Source organism: Remersonia thermophila, chromosome 5 (assembly GCF_042764415.1).
Source record: "Remersonia thermophila strain ATCC 22073 chromosome 5, whole genome shotgun sequence".
NCBI lineage: Eukaryota > Fungi > Ascomycota > Sordariomycetes > Sordariales > Chaetomiaceae > Remersonia > Remersonia thermophila.
Window position 1 is genome coordinate 707,415 of NC_092221.1, and position 17,658 is coordinate 725,072.

Here is a 17,658-nt window from a genome sequence, read left to right on the forward strand (position 1 = left end):
GACAGGACATGACAAGGATGATAGACACCTCAAGACAAAAAAAAATAAGAAACAAGCCATCAGTTCATCAATTTCTCCTCCCACTTCCTCCCGGCGGCCTCTATTCATCCACTCTCGAAAGCAGCAGTCCACCACCACCACCACCGCCATCACCACGACGTCCCTCCTCCGCCTTGGGAGGGTAGCTCGGCGGGACATCGGTCTCCCTTGTCCCCCAATCCCCCTCGTCAACGTCGACCCAGAGCTCCAACAGCCCCCCGTTCCTGAAAAAGTCGTGCGAGATCCAGTTCCGCGTGTAGTCGTCGCCGTTCAGCCTCGCGCGCCGAATGTACTTTCTCTTGCCCGCGGGATCGAACCCGTGCACCTTGATGACGGCCCACGTGTTGGTCTTGCTCCCTCCCCCCGTCGCGCGCAGCCGCACCTCGGGGAAGAAGGGCGCCGTCAGCAGGTACACGTCCTGGCCCGCGACGGGGAAGAAGCCCATCATGGCGAAGGCGCTAAAGGCGCCCATGGCGCAGTCGTCGTTGCCCGGCAGGCCGTTGACGCTGGCGTTGAACTGCGCGGGGATGTACTCGCGCACAAAGTGGCTGCTCAGGCCGGGGCGGCCGGCGTAGTGGAACTGAAAGGTGGGCAGGAAGGCCTGCTCGTTGCCGATGTAGGCGATGCCGCTCTCGTGGAAGTAGCGGAGGCGGTCGACGAAGGCGGCGCGGCCGCCCATGAGGCCGATGAGGGTCGCCATGTCCTGCGGCGCGAAGAAGCTGTAGAGCCAGGGGCTGCCCTCGTACGTGTCGAGGGCCGTGTCGTAGTAGCACGAGTGCATGTCCTGCACCGGCGAGCACGACCGCGTGCGGTGGTACCGGAACGTGCCGTTGCGCAGGCGCGGCTGCAGGAAGCCGACGAACCGCGACTGCGTCACGTCGCCGTCGGCGTCGAGGTGGATGTCGCGCTGGTCGGGGTTCCAGTAGTTGCGCCAGTTGCCTCCGCGGCGGGCGTACTTGGCCGCGTCCTCGTCGTGGCCGAGCGCCGCGGCGAGCTGCGAGATGCAAAAGTCGTCGTAGGCGTACTCGACGCCCCGGCTGATGGTGCGCGAGGCCGGCCCCGTGCCGTTGCGGTCCTCGTCGTCCCAGGGTATGTAGCCCAGAGCGTGCCAGCTGACGAGGTTGCCGCGGCCTTCGAGGCCCCAGTTGGGGGGTTCGACTGGCGGGGGCGTAAGCGTGAGCGTGGGCGATGGAAGAAAAGGAAAAAAAAAAAAAAAAAAAAAAAAAACACAAGGGGGGAGGGGAGGAAGAGAGGATGATGTACCTTCGGCGTCCGAGACGACGGCTTCGTAGGCGGTGGTCCAGTTGATCCCCGAGCGGAGGTGCTTGATGTAGGCGTCGGCGATGACAATGTCGGCGTTGGAACCGCCTTGGGTGAAGCCTTTGGAGAAGCTCATGCGGCAGTCGGGGAGTTTTCCTGGCCATGGTCAGATCGACGAGAGAGAGAGAGAGAGAGAGAGAGAGAGAGGCCCGAGGGTGTGGCTCATTGACGGCATCGCACAAACCTTCGTGACGGTAAATGTCGATGAGGGCGCGCACCATCTCGGTCTGCGCCACGGGGTCGATGATGGTCAGCAGGGGATGCTGAGCCCGGAAGGAATCCCAGATGCAGTAAAAGCTGTCTCTCTCTGTCAGAACCCCTTGGCAACACCCCTCGAGGCCGTGGCACTTACGAGTCGTAGTAGGGCTCGGTCGAGCTCCACAGCGGGTTCTCTCCCGTGTAGTTTTGCGGCGACAGAAGCGACCGGTACAGCCCGGACCAGAAGGTCGTCAGCAGCTCCTCGCTGACGCCCGTGGCGTCCACCTCGATGGCGCTCAGCTTCTCCCTCCAGGCGCTGCGCGCGGCCCGCTCGACCCCATCAAACTTCCAATCCGGAATCTCCTTCTCGGCGTTCTCGCACGCCTGGTCGACCGACACGAACGACACCCCGACGCGCGCCAGCAGCCTGTTCTCGGGCGGCGCCTCGAACTGGATCCAAGCCCCGACCGAGCCCGAGGGCACGTAAAACTCGGGCTTGGAGTTGTCGAGGAGCTTGGGCTCTTCGGCGGCCGCTTCCCCCTGAAAGGTGCCCGTGCGGCGGATGGCGGCGCCGCGGAAGTCGGCGCAAAAGAAGGCCTCGTAGGAGCCCGACCCAAAGGACGGGGCATACTTGCCCTCGCCGGTGATGCGGCCGGCCTCGGGGTGGACGCGGATCCCGCCGGTGCTGCGGCTGCTCATGAGGTCGGACAGGTCGACCAGGACCAGCGGCGAGTACGGCACGCCCGAGACGACGGGCTCGTCGGCCGCGGCGGCGACGTCCACGGTGGCGTTGCCGTGGAAGCCGAACCGGTACAGGACCGCGTGCTGCGTCGCCGTCATCTCGGCGCGTACCGTGTTGGTCAGGTTGATGGAGAAGTAGCCCGGGCTGGCCATGACCGAGCCGTTGACGCGGTCCGTCACGCGCTGCATGACGGTGTACTTGCACTTTTTGAAGTCGTCGTCGGGGCAGCCCGGGTGGACAAACAGGGGGAAGTTGCCGAGCGAAGGATGGCCGCCGGTGCCCGAGTCGTGCATGTGCGAGAAGCCGAGCACCGGGTTGTTGTCGCTCACGAAGCCGGCGGCGTTCTCGGCGGGGGACTGGGTGTCGGCCACGGCCTTGGCCATGCCTGGAGGAGGGTGAGCATGGGTTGGTGGAGGACAGGAAGGAGGGCGAGCGAGCGTGAACGTGAACGTGAACGTGAACGTGAACGTACCGTATGGGAGGGTGGCGCCGGGGAAGACGTGACCCCCGTTGGCCGTCCCGATCAGCGGGTCGACATATCGCAGCACGTCATGGTGCTCAAGGCTCAAGCCGAACGTGAACAACTTCAGGTCCTGCGGGTCCAGGCCGAAGATGTTGGAGGAAGGGTGCAGCCAGACGAAGAGGCAACAGACGACGGCGGCGAAAAGAAGGAGGCGGGTCCTCCGCGGCATGCTCCGGAGCTGCACCGGCGCCATGATGTCGGCGGCTCGGGGTTGAGGCTGTCGGCCTCGTCCCGGTCCCTCAAAGAACTAGAACGAAAGCGGCACGGACGCGATGACCGTCTTACTGCTCCTGCAGCAGCATAGCGGCCGTGCGTGAGCGTCTCTAGATATATAAATGGGGATGGTTGGACGTTGTAAGCCGGGTGCGAAGATATAGTAGATCGAGCCTGGTTCCTTTTCTTTTTCCTTCCTTCCACCTCGAAAAATAAAAAAGAAACACCAACAGGAACGAAACAACCAAAAGCCTCAAGAGAAACACCGGACCGAGTGCCTTGGGGTATGTACCAAGCCCCTCCTCACCGTAGTACTGCTACCTCAGCACAGGCCTCCCCTCCTCACGAGCCGCAACCGGTGGTTTCAGTCACCCAACCTCATGATATGCCCAGAACCCCAGAACGAGCAAAAAGAGGCCAGATTGAACTTTGGGGCGAGCGACGATCCGCCAAGACGCCTCTCGAGTCGGGTGTGAATTCTGCGTCACTCCGAAGCCATGTCTTGCGTTGCAATGTGAGCCCGGGGGTTGCAATCCTCGCCGTCGGCACGGCTCTCGTCGGGGACCCTGCAACCCGTCCCAATCAAGTAAGGCTTCGTGTACCAAGCATGCTTCCACTTGTAAGAGCCCCTTTGATTGGGTTTGGCGCCGAAACCGAGTCTTGGCATACACAACGGCTGCATCTTCGGCCTCGGGGAGATCGGGGGCCAGTTTCAGTGCCGGACACTCTTTTGCAAGTCTATAGTAAAGAGATGCTTGAGTAGGCCGGGAACAATGGACAAAGCCCCATCCCGCCGCCATCGTGCCCGGCAAGGCTCGGTTCCCGTGGCTGCATGCATGCTCGCCATGGCAGAGTTCACCCTGAACCTCCAACAACATCGTCGTCATCCTCCCGACGTGTCTCGCCCGGTGAGACCTAGAGTAGACAGGACAAGCAACCACGCAGTACTGCCAGATCTCCAACCCAGACACGACGCCGGGGATTGGAAACCCGGACACAATGGATGCGTCCGACTTCCCTGGTGCCTCTGCCGCCTCGTCAAAGAGACCATGGCAGCCGCAGCTCGTTGCCGTTGTGCCGGCTCCCGGATGAGGAAGGACGGCAAGCTCTCCAACAAAGAGCCGCCAACCCCTTGATCCCAGACAAGGACGTGACACCACATTCCAGTCGTGATGGCAGGCCCTCGCTCAAAACACATGTTGCTCCCATCCGTCTTGTCCTCTCGCACGCGTGTTGCTTTGGAAGCATCTCGCCATCGCACCAAGCTCGAACCGTCCGCCGGAGCGCTACGATGATGGCCGAACGAATCCTGCTCCTCCCGAAATCCACCTACACCTTCTACAAGCCCCTGGGCGACGGGCTCTACCTCGTCCGCCGCGCCGGTGACGGCGAGCTGCTCCTCGCCCGCCCGCTGGACGTCGACGGCGAGGATGCCGAGGCTTCTCGCCTGCGCGAGCTGGTCCGCCACGGAGGCGCCCTCGCCGCCGCCAACCTCCTGAACCACCCCAATCTCGTCTCCATCTACGACGAGATGGTCCAGGTCCCCGCCGCCGCCGCGGCCCTGCCGCCCTCGGGCCCTTCCCGCGAGGACGACAACAACGACTCGGACAGCTCGGGCGAAAGCAGGCACGGCAACACGGCCATCCAGGCCGTCGCCACGAGCATCCAGCCACCCGCCAGCGCCCTCCCCGTCCGCTTCCTCCTCTGGGACTACGCCGACCTCGGCACCCTCCAGGGCGTGCTCGACGACTACTACCCACCCCGCAAGCCCGGCCGGCCCGCCGGCGACAAGATCCCCGAGTCCTTCATCTGGCACGTCGCCCTCTCCCTCCTCTCGGCGCTGCAGTACCTGCACCACGGCCGGCGCGACGTCCGCCGCGCGCGCCCGCAGACGCCCGACGAGGCGGCCTGGGACCGGGCCGAGCTCGCCGTCGCGCTCGGCCCGGACGCCGCCGCCTCGGGCGCGCTGCTCCGCCGGTTCGTGCGCGTGCGGCACGAGGACGCGGCGGCGGCGGCGGCGGCAGGGGGCGAGGAGCGGGATTGGTGGCCCGTGCTGCACCGGGACGTGACGGCCCAGAACGTGTTCCTGCAGCGGCCGCGAGGGACGGAGACGTACGGGGCGGTGAAGCTGGGAGGGCTGGGCCGGTGCTTTGTGGCGTCGGCCGCCGTGGGAGGGTTCAAGAAAACGCCGATCGTGGCGCCGGATCCGGAGGGGCGGGAGGAGGATGTAAGCGCGGCGGTGTTGAGGGAGAGGTTGGCGAGGTGGAAGAGAGACGGGCTGGCCACGGATCGGGTGAGTCGCTCCTTTACCTCGGGTGCATTCTTTGTTGTTTTTTTTCTTTTTTTTTTTTTTTTTTTTTTCCTTTTTGCTGTTGTCGTGGGGGACGTATTAGAGGACAAAACTGATGGGAGGAGAAACCAGGCCGAACGCCCTTACACGCAAGGAAGCGACCTCTTCGCCGTCGGCAAGCTTGTCTACCACATGATGTTTGGCGCCGAGCTCCCGCCGGCCGAGGAGTGTCCCGGGTGCGGGTGCGTGCACGTTCGGACCGACAAGACGAACCGAAACCTGGCGCCGTGCCCTCACGGCTGCGTCGGCGACGTGGACGTTCAGGACATCCAGAAAGCAACCGGGTACAGCGTCCCGCTTCGGCTTCTCGCCCAGATGCTGCTGCGGAGGAACCGCGACGATGGCGTCCACGCCGCCCAGGTTCTCGACGCCGCGTGGCCGGGATATTTGAGCTGGGTGAGCCGGACGGCCGACGGCCGGCTGTACCGGGATGAGTATGACGACATGTGGCTCCGGCAGCAGAACAAAACACGGCTGGACAAGCAAATGCAGGAGGAGGACCCCAGGGAGCCGACGCAGCTGGATGTGACTCCTTCGGCGGTGTTTTAGGGCTGGAGCTTGGGTGTTGGCGACGGCGTGCCGTGGGAGGTCTATTACCGTGTAGTTCACCACCACCTTGCTTTCGAATTGGGCCAAGGAGATGGGCGGGCGGGCTGGCGTCTGATGTCTGTCCCTACGATGAATCCAACATGACAATTTGTTTACGAAAGAAGATGCCCATCAAGTTCCAAAATATGGTAGAAGAAGGCCCGGCGACAGGCCAGCGAGCAGGATGGGCCCGTCTTATCGTTGGTACCTTTGACTTACACAGTCCATGCGTGCCATGATTGGGTGGCACGTGATCTCGCGCCGCTCCCGTGTCTCGGTGTCTCGTGTCGGTGGAGACTCGTCAACTGCGTCATCATCCTGGGAAACTTTCCCCCCAAAATCAACTCTTCCCTCGAGATTGTGACCCTCTTCAAAGTGCATCAACTGCCCAGGTTTGGCGGTTGTGCCCATGGCAGGCCGTAAGCGCAATGCATCGGCCGTCTCCAGCAGCCCCCGCCCAACGCGGGCGAGCTCGAGGAGGGCAGCGCCGCAAACGGCGTCCTTCAGCCATGGCGATCCCCTGCCGGATGTCTATCGCTCCATGCTGGCTGAAGCAAGGCCCAGCATGGCTTCTCAAACCGCCGAATCGCCAGAGCGTCCCTTGAAACGCAAACGCCCGGGCGAAGGCCGCCGTGCGAAACCCGGACCTGCCCAGGACGCCGACGCTACCCCCCGCCCGGCTGGGCGCACGCCCGCAGATGCCACTCCTGCCAACGCCACGGATAGGAACGTCCGGCCTGGGGACACCGCCTTGCCAGCCCCCACGATCCAAACCATCGTAAGGGACTCGGAGGATGATGACGATGATGACGACGGCGAGGAGCTGGAGTTTGAAGACGTGGCCATCGGATCAGCAGGGCCGTCTTCGTCAGCGGCGGCAGCGGCTGGGATACCAGCCGGGCTGAGTCTTGATCTGTCGGCCCATCTGGCTACCCTCGTCGGCCGCCGCGCAGCGCGGCGCAAAGGGATCAACAAGGAGGAGAAGGCCCTCCGCATCCAGATCCACAAGGCGCACCTCGTCTGTCTTCTGGCCCATATCGAACTCAGAAACCGCTGGTGTAACGATGCTCGGGTGCAGGACGCGCTGCGTCCGCTGCTCCCGGAGAAGACGGTGTCTGCCCTGCTCCCAAGGGCCAGCTTGAACCAGTTTTCCCGCTCCGAGTCGCTGAAGAAGGGTCTCCAGGAGGCCAAGGATCTCTTCAAGCGAAAGTTCTCCGTCACGGAGCGCGGGCTTTGGAGAGCGCTGTGGGCGGAAAACGAAGATCAGCTCAGCGATGTACGTGTCCAGGCCCCCTTCCGCTGCGTTTGAACCGGGCTGACGGCGTTGGCAGTACCGTCTCCCCGAGGACATGGAGTCTACCAAGGAGAAGAGCGATTTCCTCGCGGCGGCCAGAACGCTCAAAGGCTCCCGCGACGTCGGGGCTCAGCTGTTCTGCGCGCTGCTCCGTTCCGTGGGCGTCGAGGCTCGGCTGGTCTGCTCTCTCCAGCCGCTGTCCTTCGTCCCCGGAGCACCCACGATGCCCAAGCAGCCAAAAGCGCAAGCCAAGCCAAAACAGCCGTCCCAGATGGACCTCTACTCAGCCGCCGTGGCGAAACACGAGACAAAGTTCCCCGGGTTTCAAGCCAGCTCCACCACACCCTCCCCTCGCAGCCGGCTCGGCCACCCCCTTGCGGCCGCCTACCACGTCCCGTCCATAGCCGCACCATCACGCCCGCCGCCGCCGCCACGACCATCCGGGCCGACCGCAAAGGCGGCTCCCAAGGCTGTCCGCGGCGAGTCCCCGTTCCCTGTCTACTGGGTCGAGGTCCTCGACGTAGCCCACCAAACATGGCTGCCCGTCGACCCGCTCGTCACCAACGTGCAATGCAAACCCCGCGCTCTCGAGCCTCCGGCCTCGGACACCCTCAACGCCATGACGTACGTCATCGCCTTCTCCGCCGGCTCCTCCGCCCGCGACGTCACCCGCCGCTACGCCAAAGCCTACACCTCCAAAACCCGCCGCTCCCGCATCGACGGCTTCTCCTCCCCCGTCACCTCCGCCTCCTCGGCAAGCTCGTCCTCCTCCCGCCAGAGCTGGTACTGCCGTCTGCTCCGCCGCTACACGCCCCCCGTCCCGACCGCCCTGGATCAGATCGAGCTCAACGAGCTCGCCGCCGCCGAGGCGCGCGAGCCCATGCCCCGCAACGTGGCCGACTTCAAGGACCATCCCGTCTACGCGCTCGAGCGGCACCTCAGGAGGAACGAGGTGCTGGTTCCGGGGGCGCAGCCAAGCGGGACGGTCAGCGCGGGGGCGAAAGCGGGCGCGCAGCTGGAGAGGATTTACCGCCGCAGCGACGTGCGCGTTTGCCGCACCCGGGAGCGCTGGTTTCGCTTGGGGAGGGTGGTCAGGGACGGCGAGGAGCCGGTGAAGAGCATACCCAAAATACGACGGCGGCGGCAGGGGCTCGGTGACCACGACGACGACAACGACGATGGCGGCGGCGGCGGCGGCGGCGGTGGTGGTGGTGGTGGTGAGGAGGATGACCCGGACAGGGTAGGCCTCTTCGCCGACTGCGCGCCAGGGTTTACCCCGCTCTACACCGTGGAGCAGACCGACCCGTACACCCCGCCTCCCGTCGTCGACGGACGCGTCCCCAAGAACCGCTTCGGCAACATCGAAGTCTACGTCCCCAGCATGATCCCCGCCGGCGGGGCGCACGTCCTGCACGACCGCGCCGCGCAAGCCGCCTTCCTGCTCGGCATCGACCACGCCCCTGCGCTCACGGGGTTCGAGTTCCGCGGCCGGCAGGGACCGCCGTGCTGCGCGGCGCGGTGGTGCCCGCCGAGGCAGAGGAGGCCGTGCGGGCCGTCATACGGGGGCTGGAAGATATGGAGGAGGAGGAGGAGCGGGAGAGGAGAGAGAGGAGGGCGTTGAAGATGTGGGCGTTGTTTTTGAGAGCGCTGAGGATCAGGGAGCGGATATGGCAGGGGGTGGAAGAGGGAGAGGGGGAGGAGGCGGAGGAGGCGGAGGAGGCGGAGGGGGGAGATGCCAAGGGGAAGGGGAAGGGGGTGGTTCAGGAGGATGTTGGGATGGGAATGGAGGGTGTGAGCGATGATGAAGCCGGTCAAGAAGAAGGAGGAGGCGGATTTTTCGTGCCGGATGAGAATGACGAGGGCGATGATTTTGGCGGCGGGTTCTTGGTTGAGTAGGCATGCGAATGAATGAGGGTATAGTTCGAATCTGTTTGTCCTTTCCCGTATATATGGATATGTTTATGGATGTGTATGTGTATGTGTGTGTGTGTGTGTGTGTGTGTGTGTGTGTGTGTGTGTGTGTGTGTCGTGGACATATTGAGCTGCGCCTCCAGAGATCTGGATCGGACTGCCCAGCTTGTCGACATCACAACTCTGCGAGGAAACATTTCATTTTGTTGCTATCCAGATGCAAAGATGTCATAACGGCCCCCAATCCCACAATTTCTCTTGACTCCGTTCATCAGCTGCGTGAACGCGGGAATACAGCCGTCTGGGCGCGGGTCAATCTTGACAAACCATGAATCTTGGCCCAGTTGCATTTGCATTTTCATGAGAGCGTGAAGGGTTCCACCAAAACCTCACTTCATCACCTGGACGCCAGAGACCCTGCTCCAAATGTCGAGTGTGTCAACTCAGCCCACAACAAACGTCCCCCCTCGTGCTCCGATTCTCCCGGTATCCCCCCTCAGGATACTTCCTCCCCTGCACGCCCCAGAATGACCACAAAGCCCAAAGCCCGATCCAGGAACCCGGCTCCCCTCAAGCTCCCAGACAACTGGCCTCCCAACGTGTCCTACCTCCTTCGGCCCTCCTACTCTCCTTACCTCGCCCCCTCCCACCTGGCGGCGCTCCGTACGCCCCCGGACCCGTCCAACCGGGACCCGCTCCCGACGATCCCCCAGCACTTCCCCCGGGGTCCATGTCCGGCGGTCCGCATCGTCCCTATCACGGACCCGAACCGTGAGTGCAGGTTCCATCTGCGCATTGTTTTTTCTTCCCCTCCCAACCATGGACCCAAAGATCGTTGACTGACCGGCTTGATACCTCCCGCGCAGACCCCGCATGCGGCCAGGCAGGCCTGTTCGCCGCCCGCGACCTCGCCCCGGGCGAGCTGATCCTGCCGTACCTGGGCGAGGTGCACGTGGGGACGTTTCCGTTTGGGCGCAGCCGCGGGGAGAAAGGTGCGTGTGATGGTTCGGCAGCGAAAGACGCGGAAGAGAGGCAGGGTGAAGGGAGGCTGAGTAGCGGCGGCGGCGGCGGTGGTGGTGTTGTCAGTGGTGATAGCAGTAGTGACCGTCGAGGCGATGGTTCAGAGCTTCGGAAAGGCTTGGCTGTCAAGTCGTCTGGCGCCGATGTTTCTGCCGACGCCGCTCCTTCTGCTGCCGCTGATCCGGCGGCTACGGCTCCTGTCTCTTCGATGGCGTCTTTAGCCGCTGCCGTGGACACTAGGCATGACAACGAAAAGAAGGAGAAGGAGGACGGCGAGGAAGAGGAAGTCCAAGAAGACGACTACGATTACGCAACATCGGATTACGACCTCTGGATAGACCGCGACGCCGACCTCGCTGTCGACGCCGCTCGGATGGGCAACGAGGCCCGCTTTATCAATGACTACCGCGGCGTTCCTTGCCAGCCGCCACGCCAACAACGCTCTGCGGCGGACGGCCCGGACGGTGGCAACGGCGGCAGCAAAAACAAGAACCGAAAAGGCAAACACAGCGGTGGCAGCAGCAAACGCAGCAGCGCAAAGCCTGCCCCTGGCCCCGCAACAAGAACAAAACCCAACGCCGAGTTCCGCGTCGCCTGGGACGCCCGCACCCACGAGCGGTGCATGGCCGTGTTTGTGCTCAGGGCAGGGAAGCGAGCGGCAGAAGACGAGGTGGGAATTCGGGAGGGCGATGAGATTTTACTCAGCTATGGAAAGGGGTTCTGGTCCGAGAGAAGGGAGACCGCAGCAGAGGAGCAGACAGCGGCGGCAACACGGGGAACGACAGACGGGAGGTAAAGGGGTTGAGGATATCATCACCATGTCTCCTGAGGGCGGCACCTGCTTGGATATAGGAACCTTGAGCAGGAACGTTGGATCCATCTTCTGTGATATATATATGTGTATAGATGTAAGTATGTATGTATGTAGGTATGTATTATAGATATATATTCGATGAACAAATTATGCCCATCCTTGGCGTGTCCTATCCCCTGGTCTGTAAAGTGCAGTGTGCAGTTGATCTGGTTGATCTAAAAGGTCAACTACAGCCACGGAGACGACATAGGCACCGCCAGGGACTGAGGGAGGGGACCGCTGGCTTGCTGTCCATGTAAGAGAAACGTCTGGTCGGTCTTCGATAGAACGAGGGGTTGCGGGGAAACAAGGCCACAATCGACATGCCGAGACGTGCTCGTCACCGCATCGTCACCAAGACAACGGTAGGCTTCGCGGCGGGGGAGAACGCCGTTGAATCTCAATCGCGGGTGTGCTCGGTCACGCAGCAGAAACCACCGTTCCAGATCCTCAAAGGCGAGATGTCTTTTCAACATTTCTCCACTTGTCTTCATGCACATCGCCGCGGGTTGACGGGTCGCTGCCAGGCCGGTGGTCTTCTTGGTCGCGGAGGGACGGAGGCCGGTGGAATGCTCCCGGCAATTCGCCCCGTTGCTCCCTTACGAGGTGGCCTTCCGTCCCTTTCTTTCAACAAATCAAAGTGGGGCCTTGGCGCAACGGTAGCGCGTTCGACTCCAGCTACACGAAGCAATCGAAAGGTTATCCGTTCAAATCGGGTAGGCCTCAACCCACTTACCTTTTGCCTGGAGTTCCAGTGTTTCCTTTTTTTTTTTTTTCACCCTCTCTCTCTCATGTTCTTCTTCTTCTCCTCCTTCCTCCTTTCTTTCTTTTTTTGTTTCAGTTTAGTTTAGTTTAGTTTCTGTCAGATGACGATAGGATGCGTTTGGCGTGAGATTTGGTAAGCTCTCACGGCCAGGATGGATCCAGCTCAGCAAGCAATGATGACAACCCCCAACCCTCCCGCCAACCCGAAATCCACGGAGCACTTGTAGAAGAAACGCTCTGGAAATGCCTCTTAAAGCTCCCTCGGCAGCTGTCCCCCCGGATAGCTACAATCAACGCAAAAAGCCAGGTTCCAAAGGCAGTTCCGGCCTCCTTTCCCCCGCTTCACCACTGCCATGCCATCTTCTCTGAACATCACAGTTTCTATCTTCCGCACCTTGACATCACCCCGACCTCACCTCCGGGTCGTATGCATGTAGATCATGACCCGAACCACCCCCCGCCCCCTCTCCTTCGACCCGTCCATTCCCAGAAGCAACACAGCCACCTCCGTATGCAGACCGCCAGCGCTATCTCGCGCTCGTGCGCCCGGACGTGTCTCCAACCCGGGAGAGAAAGAGAACCGCTTCTCCGATACGGAGCAGCATGCAGCTGTTCCTACACGCAAGGGAAGCGTTGTGTGCGCGGCGCGGTATTATGATCGTCATGCCTCACGTTTCAACAAAGAAACCCCAGGTATTTTTTCAACGTTTTCTGGTTTTCCCTTTCTCTCTTGTACCCCCTTAATATACATGGTTAAAAAGCATATACTGCGTCACAAGGTATACAAGTACAATGGTGAATGTCGTAGAAGCTATAGGTAGTTAGTAATGTCCCGGAGCGGGCTCGGCCGCCCGAGGTCGTGCATGGAGACGTCAAGCCCCGTACAATCTCTCCCCTTCCCGTATAAGGCGTATCCCCAAGTGTTGCTCCCATAGCCCGCCCATCCCGTCTCAAAAACGCCAAGTGTACGTGTCGTAGAGAATCATATGCCCAGGGGGTAAACTTGTCTTAATTCTCCCTTTCTCATCAACGCCAAAAGGGAGCCCAAAGAAAAAAAAAGAGAAGGAAAGGAAAGGTTGGGTTACAGGTCCGTATCATTGTCTCTCTGAGACCCCTCGCGAAAATCCCAGCGTCCTGTTCCAACCTCGGGGGTTTGTGGTGATATGAATCGTTGGGTCCCGATGCTGCACGCTTCCCACGTCATGCTTCAGCGATGTGGAAGATGGAGACGGCCACGTTGGCTGGCGGTGACTTTGGCGGCGGTAAGCAGCTCGAGTTGAGTCGACTCGGCTGTGTTGGGGAGCTCGCTTTGCAAGCTTCGCACATCGTTCGGAACGAGAAACTTAGGCAAAGGCACCAACAACGGACATGCCCGCGGCTGTGAAAACTGTGAGCCTCCGTAGCCACCAGAGAGAAGGGGAAAAGAAAAAGCAAGGTGAGCCTACCTCCAAGAAGAACCATGAAGAAGGCAAGCTTGCGGTCCGAGCTGGTCATGGTGCGCCGGGCCTCCTCGGACAAGAAGTCCTCGGCGAGAAGGTCAACCATGGAGGCATAGAGCAAAAGACCCGACGAGCTGCGTAGACGAAATTAGCCTCGCTTATCCATGGCTCGCCAACGGGCCGGCAAACGTTCCGGGAGGGCTTACATGGCATTGAAAACGCCGACAATGATCAAACCAAAGGCGCTGTTGGGGTCGTACGTGTTGCGGAGAGCCAAGCCGAGAGCTTGGCCGAACGGGCAGGTCAGGCCGAAGGCGAGCACCAGGATCCAGGGCCGGAGGCTGCCGCGCTTGTAGGGAACCTCAGCAATGCGCGAGCCCAGGCCGAGGCCCTCGAAAGCCTGGTGGAACAGCATGGCGACCAAGAGAATGATGAAGCCGTCGATGGTGATGCTGATGGTCATGCCGACGAAGACGGAGTGGAACAGGATGCCGCCCTCGAGCAGGGTGATGTTCATGGACATGCGCTTGAACACCATGGGATCCACGGGCTGGCCCGTCTCCACGTCGATGTACGGCGAGTCGGGGAAGGCGGACACGGGGACGACGGTCTGGCGCTTGGCCGAGATCTCTGTCGGCTGCTGCCACTGCTGCTGGTACTGCTGCTCCTGCTGCTTTTGCTTGTACACCACCTCCTTGACCATGTTGAACATCTCGAGGCGCTGGCGGCAGTACTGCTCGTAGAAGACAATGAACCACGGGGGCATCTGGGAGCGAATGGCAAAGTCCCGATCGGCATACGGGTTGGGGCCATCGTATTCGTAAGCCTTGTCGTCAAAGAAATCCTGGGGCCCGTAGTTCCGCATCTTCTCGTCGTACATCTTCTGGGCCATCTTCTTTTCGTACTCAATGTCCTCGATCTCGAACTCGGTGGTGGTGGTGTAGCGCGGAGGGCGCGGGGGCGCGGGACCGCGGTTGGCAGGAGCAGGCATCGGCGGCGGAGCGTTGAAGTTGGGCTGGGCGTGGCTATGCTCCTCAAAACCCATCGGGCCGCCGTGGGAGTGGCCGCCCATCTTTGTGTTGAGCCACATCTCGATGAGGAAGAGAGCGAACATGGCGGCCATCATGATGACGCCAGGCATGGCCGGATACTGATCGGTAAACAGGTCTGGGAGGCACGGGTCGGTAAGGCTGGCGAAGGCCGTCGGCAGCAGATGAACGAACGCGGTGGCGACCAGGACGCCGGTGCCGAAGTGCTTGCAAAGAAAAAAGGCCTTCTTGGGCACCTTGAGCCATGAAACCTTTTTGGCAACGACGGGAAAGCCGGCCCCGAAGATGGAGGCGGCCATGACCAAGACTAGGAGGCAATGGTGAGCTCTTTGCCCCAACGCCACCGGCGAGAGGGTGGTCTACTTACACAAGGCGGCGACATGGAGAGGGAGGTCGTACTCGCCGACCTCCTGACCACTGCCGCACACGGGCTTGCCCTCGATCGGCTCGATGCCCGCCTCCGGCCCCAGGCCAATGAAAGGAATCGTCGACTCATCGGCCATGGTGGATGGATTCTTGTCACGACGGTCTTTGTGGTGGTGAGCGTAGGTAGTTAGGGACAGGACGGCTCCAAGCTTCGCGCTCGGAGCACACAAACTTGTAAAGGATCTAAGGAAAACACCAGCAAAGCCGCCCGGCGGCTTCGTCAAGAAGCGAAAAGAAGAAAAAAAAAGGGAAGACGAAATGAAATCACTGGACGAAGACGAACATGCCAACCATTCGAAGGCGGCGGCGGCGACGGCGGCGGAGGGCCAAAAGGGGGGAGGGGGGGAAGAGAGGGGAAGAAAGAAAAAGGAAAAAAAAAAAAAAAAAAGAAACAAAACAAGAAGAAAAGGCGTCCTCCAGAGGACTGTCGTTGGTAGGAAGAGAAGGTAAAAAGAAGCCAAGAGGACGAAAGGGGCGAGAAGCCGGGCTATGGGACGGGGTCGCACGACTTAGTATAGCGTGCAACAAGACTTGCCGTCGATCAGCGGCCGGGGCGTGCAACGGGCGCAGCGAGTCGTGAACGAGGTGAACAGGGGCTCCTCTGGGTCTCCTTGGGTCACTGAAGAGTCGCAGCGAAGCCAGCAGAGCCCTGGCACGTCGAGGACAGACATTTCGAGACAGTTCACGCTCTCTCTCTATCAGGTACCAAAAAGTTTGTCAACCCACTCCGCTTCTCCGCAAACCCCCGGGCCGACCCTCCCCCTCCCGGGACAACGAGTCGAGCTCGCGCTTCGGCGGCTGCTGAGGCCAGGCTCAACCCGTGCGAACGTGTCGGAATGCTCTCGCTGCGTCTGAACGGGCACGAGGCGCTGCTACCCTGGGAACCCAGGGAACCTGACCCATGAATGCCTGCTAGGATAGGGCCGGCGGGGAACCGCAACATTGCGACGCCAGAAGCGGCGAGAAGAAACATCTGGGCCCTTGGGGGTTGGGGCTGGACGTGACGTGACATGACATTCACACCTTGAGCACGGCTAAGCTCACGGCAACATCAGAGATGATCGCGGACGAGGGGAGCATAGCGCCGCCCAAGCTCGACGAGCCGCCGTCCCATTGGTAGGTGGTGGGGGTGGAGGAAAGGCAAAGTGAAGAGAGAAACCCCCCCAGGCCGTACCGTCTCAGATGAGCATTGGGGGAAGTCGGCGAAGTGAGATGTTGAAACGGACCCACTGTGTCGGAAGGGGGAACCGGCGACCACTCGGGACTGAAGGTTTGTCCCTGGAAGGAAGGTGGGGCCATGTTCACGCTCCACGGCCGTTTCGGGTTGCCGAGACCAACCGGGGCAGGCGTGAAGAATGAATGAACGAGAGAAGGAGAAGCTCGTACGCAAAAAACAGCCCACCTTTCAGCCTCCACGGTCAGAAGCAGGCGGAGATATCCCATACATGATTGCATCTCGGGCGCATGCTTTCTTCAAGTTATCCACACGAACGATGGTCGAGCCTCACCTCGTTGCAATAGTGCACAAATGCCGTCTAGGATCTCATCGCACCTCAAGACATGGAGGTTGCAAAGATGCCATCGGCAAAACTTGCCCCAGATCGTCCCCCCCCCCCCCTGTCGACGTTCATCCGGGCAGGAGAAAGCGAGCGGTAAGGTAACTACTGCGTAGTTACACAGTAGTGTGCTGTGTACACAGTAGTAGTCGGCAGGGGGGGAGGGGGGTGGGTCAGATGCAAGGGGCAGACAGCGAGAGTCCGTGGGCATCCCATCCCCACCGATCCTCGATGCTGTCGGTCTAGACGTGAGCACCCAACCCCTAACCCCCGTCAAAACACACACAAGACATGGACGTGGCCAAGGGGAGGAAAGAAACAAAATGCCAGTCCCGGCAGGTGTTGACGGGACTGCTTCGTCAACGGTGGCTAGCAGAGCCGACCGACTTCATCGCTCGGCACTCGCGCCCTCATGGGCGTCCCGACCTGACCTGTCGCGAGCACCGTTCGCGGTCGCGGCACATCTGTAACTCTTGGCATCGCAGATCTCGCAGGAGCCATGATGCCGCGGCCAAGCTCCTTGTCCCGCCTTGGCTCTGAACGTTTCTCTTCCCGCCGACCCGTTCTGGCCTTTCCGGCTCCCGTCTTGAGATCGGCAATCTTGGACACGGCGCGCTTGGCTGTCCCAAGCTGCCGCCCACTTTTCCCATGCACGGAACCTTGGTCTCCACGACACAAAGCTCGACCGCTCGAGGTTTCACAAGAACACGTGACGGGCCCCGGTTTTTACAGAATCCTGTACATCACCCAGGAGCGCGGCTTGCGACTCGCGAAACGGCCCTAGCCAAACGGTCCTGGAGCAGAGCAGAAGAGCGTGTGGGGCGGCGCCCGCTCCCGTCGTGGTGTTTCTTCCAAGCAAACGCGATGCTGCGCTAGCGTAGAGTCGTGCTCCATGACAGAGGCTGTGCTCTGGGCTCGACGACGGGTGTTTCTGTGCTCTCTCTTTGACGCTGGAAATCGTTTCACCTGATCGACGCCGTGGCCCGCTGCCAGGCGCAAAATTTGGAATTCATCAGCGCAGACCTGGACGTTCCCCGGAGGGGAGACGCATGGCTCCGTCTCAGACCAGAACAGCCATGTCAACCCGGCGTATGGAAGCTCGGGGTCAGAACAGGCAGGCAGGCCCAACCCACGGCGCCGCAAAGCAGCTCCGATGCTCCATTAGTTCGGATGGATGAGCATACAAGACATGAAGAGCCGATGGTTGGGGAGCTTCGAGGCAAATCTAGCCGAGGACACGAGGAGCGACAAGGGCGATCCTTCTCGTCATCGCTCGCTTCGCTGTGCGGTACACCTCGCAGCTCTTGTCGTCCTGTCATCTGAAGTCGTGGAGAGAGACCCGCCGTTGAAGCGATGCCGGTCAGAACCACCA

At 61.3% G+C, this 17,658-nt stretch overlaps 5 protein-coding genes and 1 non-coding gene across 6 annotated transcripts; 4 read left to right on the plus strand and 2 right to left on the minus strand.

Annotated features, from left to right (window-relative positions):
* Positions 1 to 100: 100 nt before the first annotated feature.
* On the minus strand, positions 101 to 3,015 carry VTJ83DRAFT_5418 (uncharacterized protein; the record flags this gene model as incomplete). Its single annotated transcript, XM_071012016.1, has 5 exons — positions 101 to 1,197; positions 1,303 to 1,455; positions 1,544 to 1,656; positions 1,712 to 2,684; positions 2,772 to 3,015. 5 exons carry the CDS (start codon positions 3,013 to 3,015, stop codon positions 101 to 103), a joined length of 2,580 nt encoding a protein of 859 aa, XP_070864793.1.
* Positions 3,016 to 4,038: 1,023 nt separating this feature from the next.
* VTJ83DRAFT_5419 (uncharacterized protein) lies at positions 4,039 to 5,934 on the plus strand (the record flags this gene model as incomplete). Its single annotated transcript, XM_071012017.1, has 2 exons — positions 4,039 to 5,328; positions 5,458 to 5,934. The coding sequence occupies 2 exons, from the start codon at positions 4,039 to 4,041 to the stop codon at positions 5,932 to 5,934; spliced, it is 1,767 nt and encodes a 588-aa protein (XP_070864794.1).
* Positions 5,935 to 6,382: 448 nt separating this feature from the next.
* VTJ83DRAFT_5420 (uncharacterized protein) lies at positions 6,383 to 8,888 on the plus strand (the record flags this gene model as incomplete). Its single annotated transcript, XM_071012019.1, has 2 exons — positions 6,383 to 7,249; positions 7,305 to 8,888. 2 exons carry the CDS (start codon positions 6,383 to 6,385, stop codon positions 8,886 to 8,888), a joined length of 2,451 nt encoding a protein of 816 aa, XP_070864795.1.
* Positions 8,889 to 9,705: 817 nt separating this feature from the next.
* On the plus strand, positions 9,706 to 10,994 carry VTJ83DRAFT_5421 (uncharacterized protein; the record flags this gene model as incomplete). Its single annotated transcript, XM_071012020.1, has 3 exons — positions 9,706 to 9,949; positions 10,045 to 10,170; positions 10,420 to 10,994. The coding sequence occupies 3 exons, from the start codon at positions 9,706 to 9,708 to the stop codon at positions 10,992 to 10,994; spliced, it is 945 nt and encodes a 314-aa protein (XP_070864796.1).
* A 699-nt stretch (positions 10,995 to 11,693) lies between these two features.
* On the plus strand, positions 11,694 to 11,777 carry VTJ83DRAFT_t115. Its single transcript has one exon. It is a non-coding gene; the product is annotated as a tRNA-Trp (tRNA).
* Positions 11,778 to 13,159: 1,382 nt separating this feature from the next.
* On the minus strand, positions 13,160 to 14,807 carry VTJ83DRAFT_5422 (uncharacterized protein; the record flags this gene model as incomplete). The annotated part of the gene is made up of 4 exons (XM_071012021.1): positions 13,160 to 13,194; positions 13,262 to 13,389; positions 13,462 to 14,611; positions 14,672 to 14,807. The coding sequence occupies 4 exons, from the start codon at positions 14,805 to 14,807 to the stop codon at positions 13,160 to 13,162; spliced, it is 1,449 nt and encodes a 482-aa protein (XP_070864797.1).
* Between the last annotated feature and the right edge of the window lie 2,851 nt (positions 14,808 to 17,658).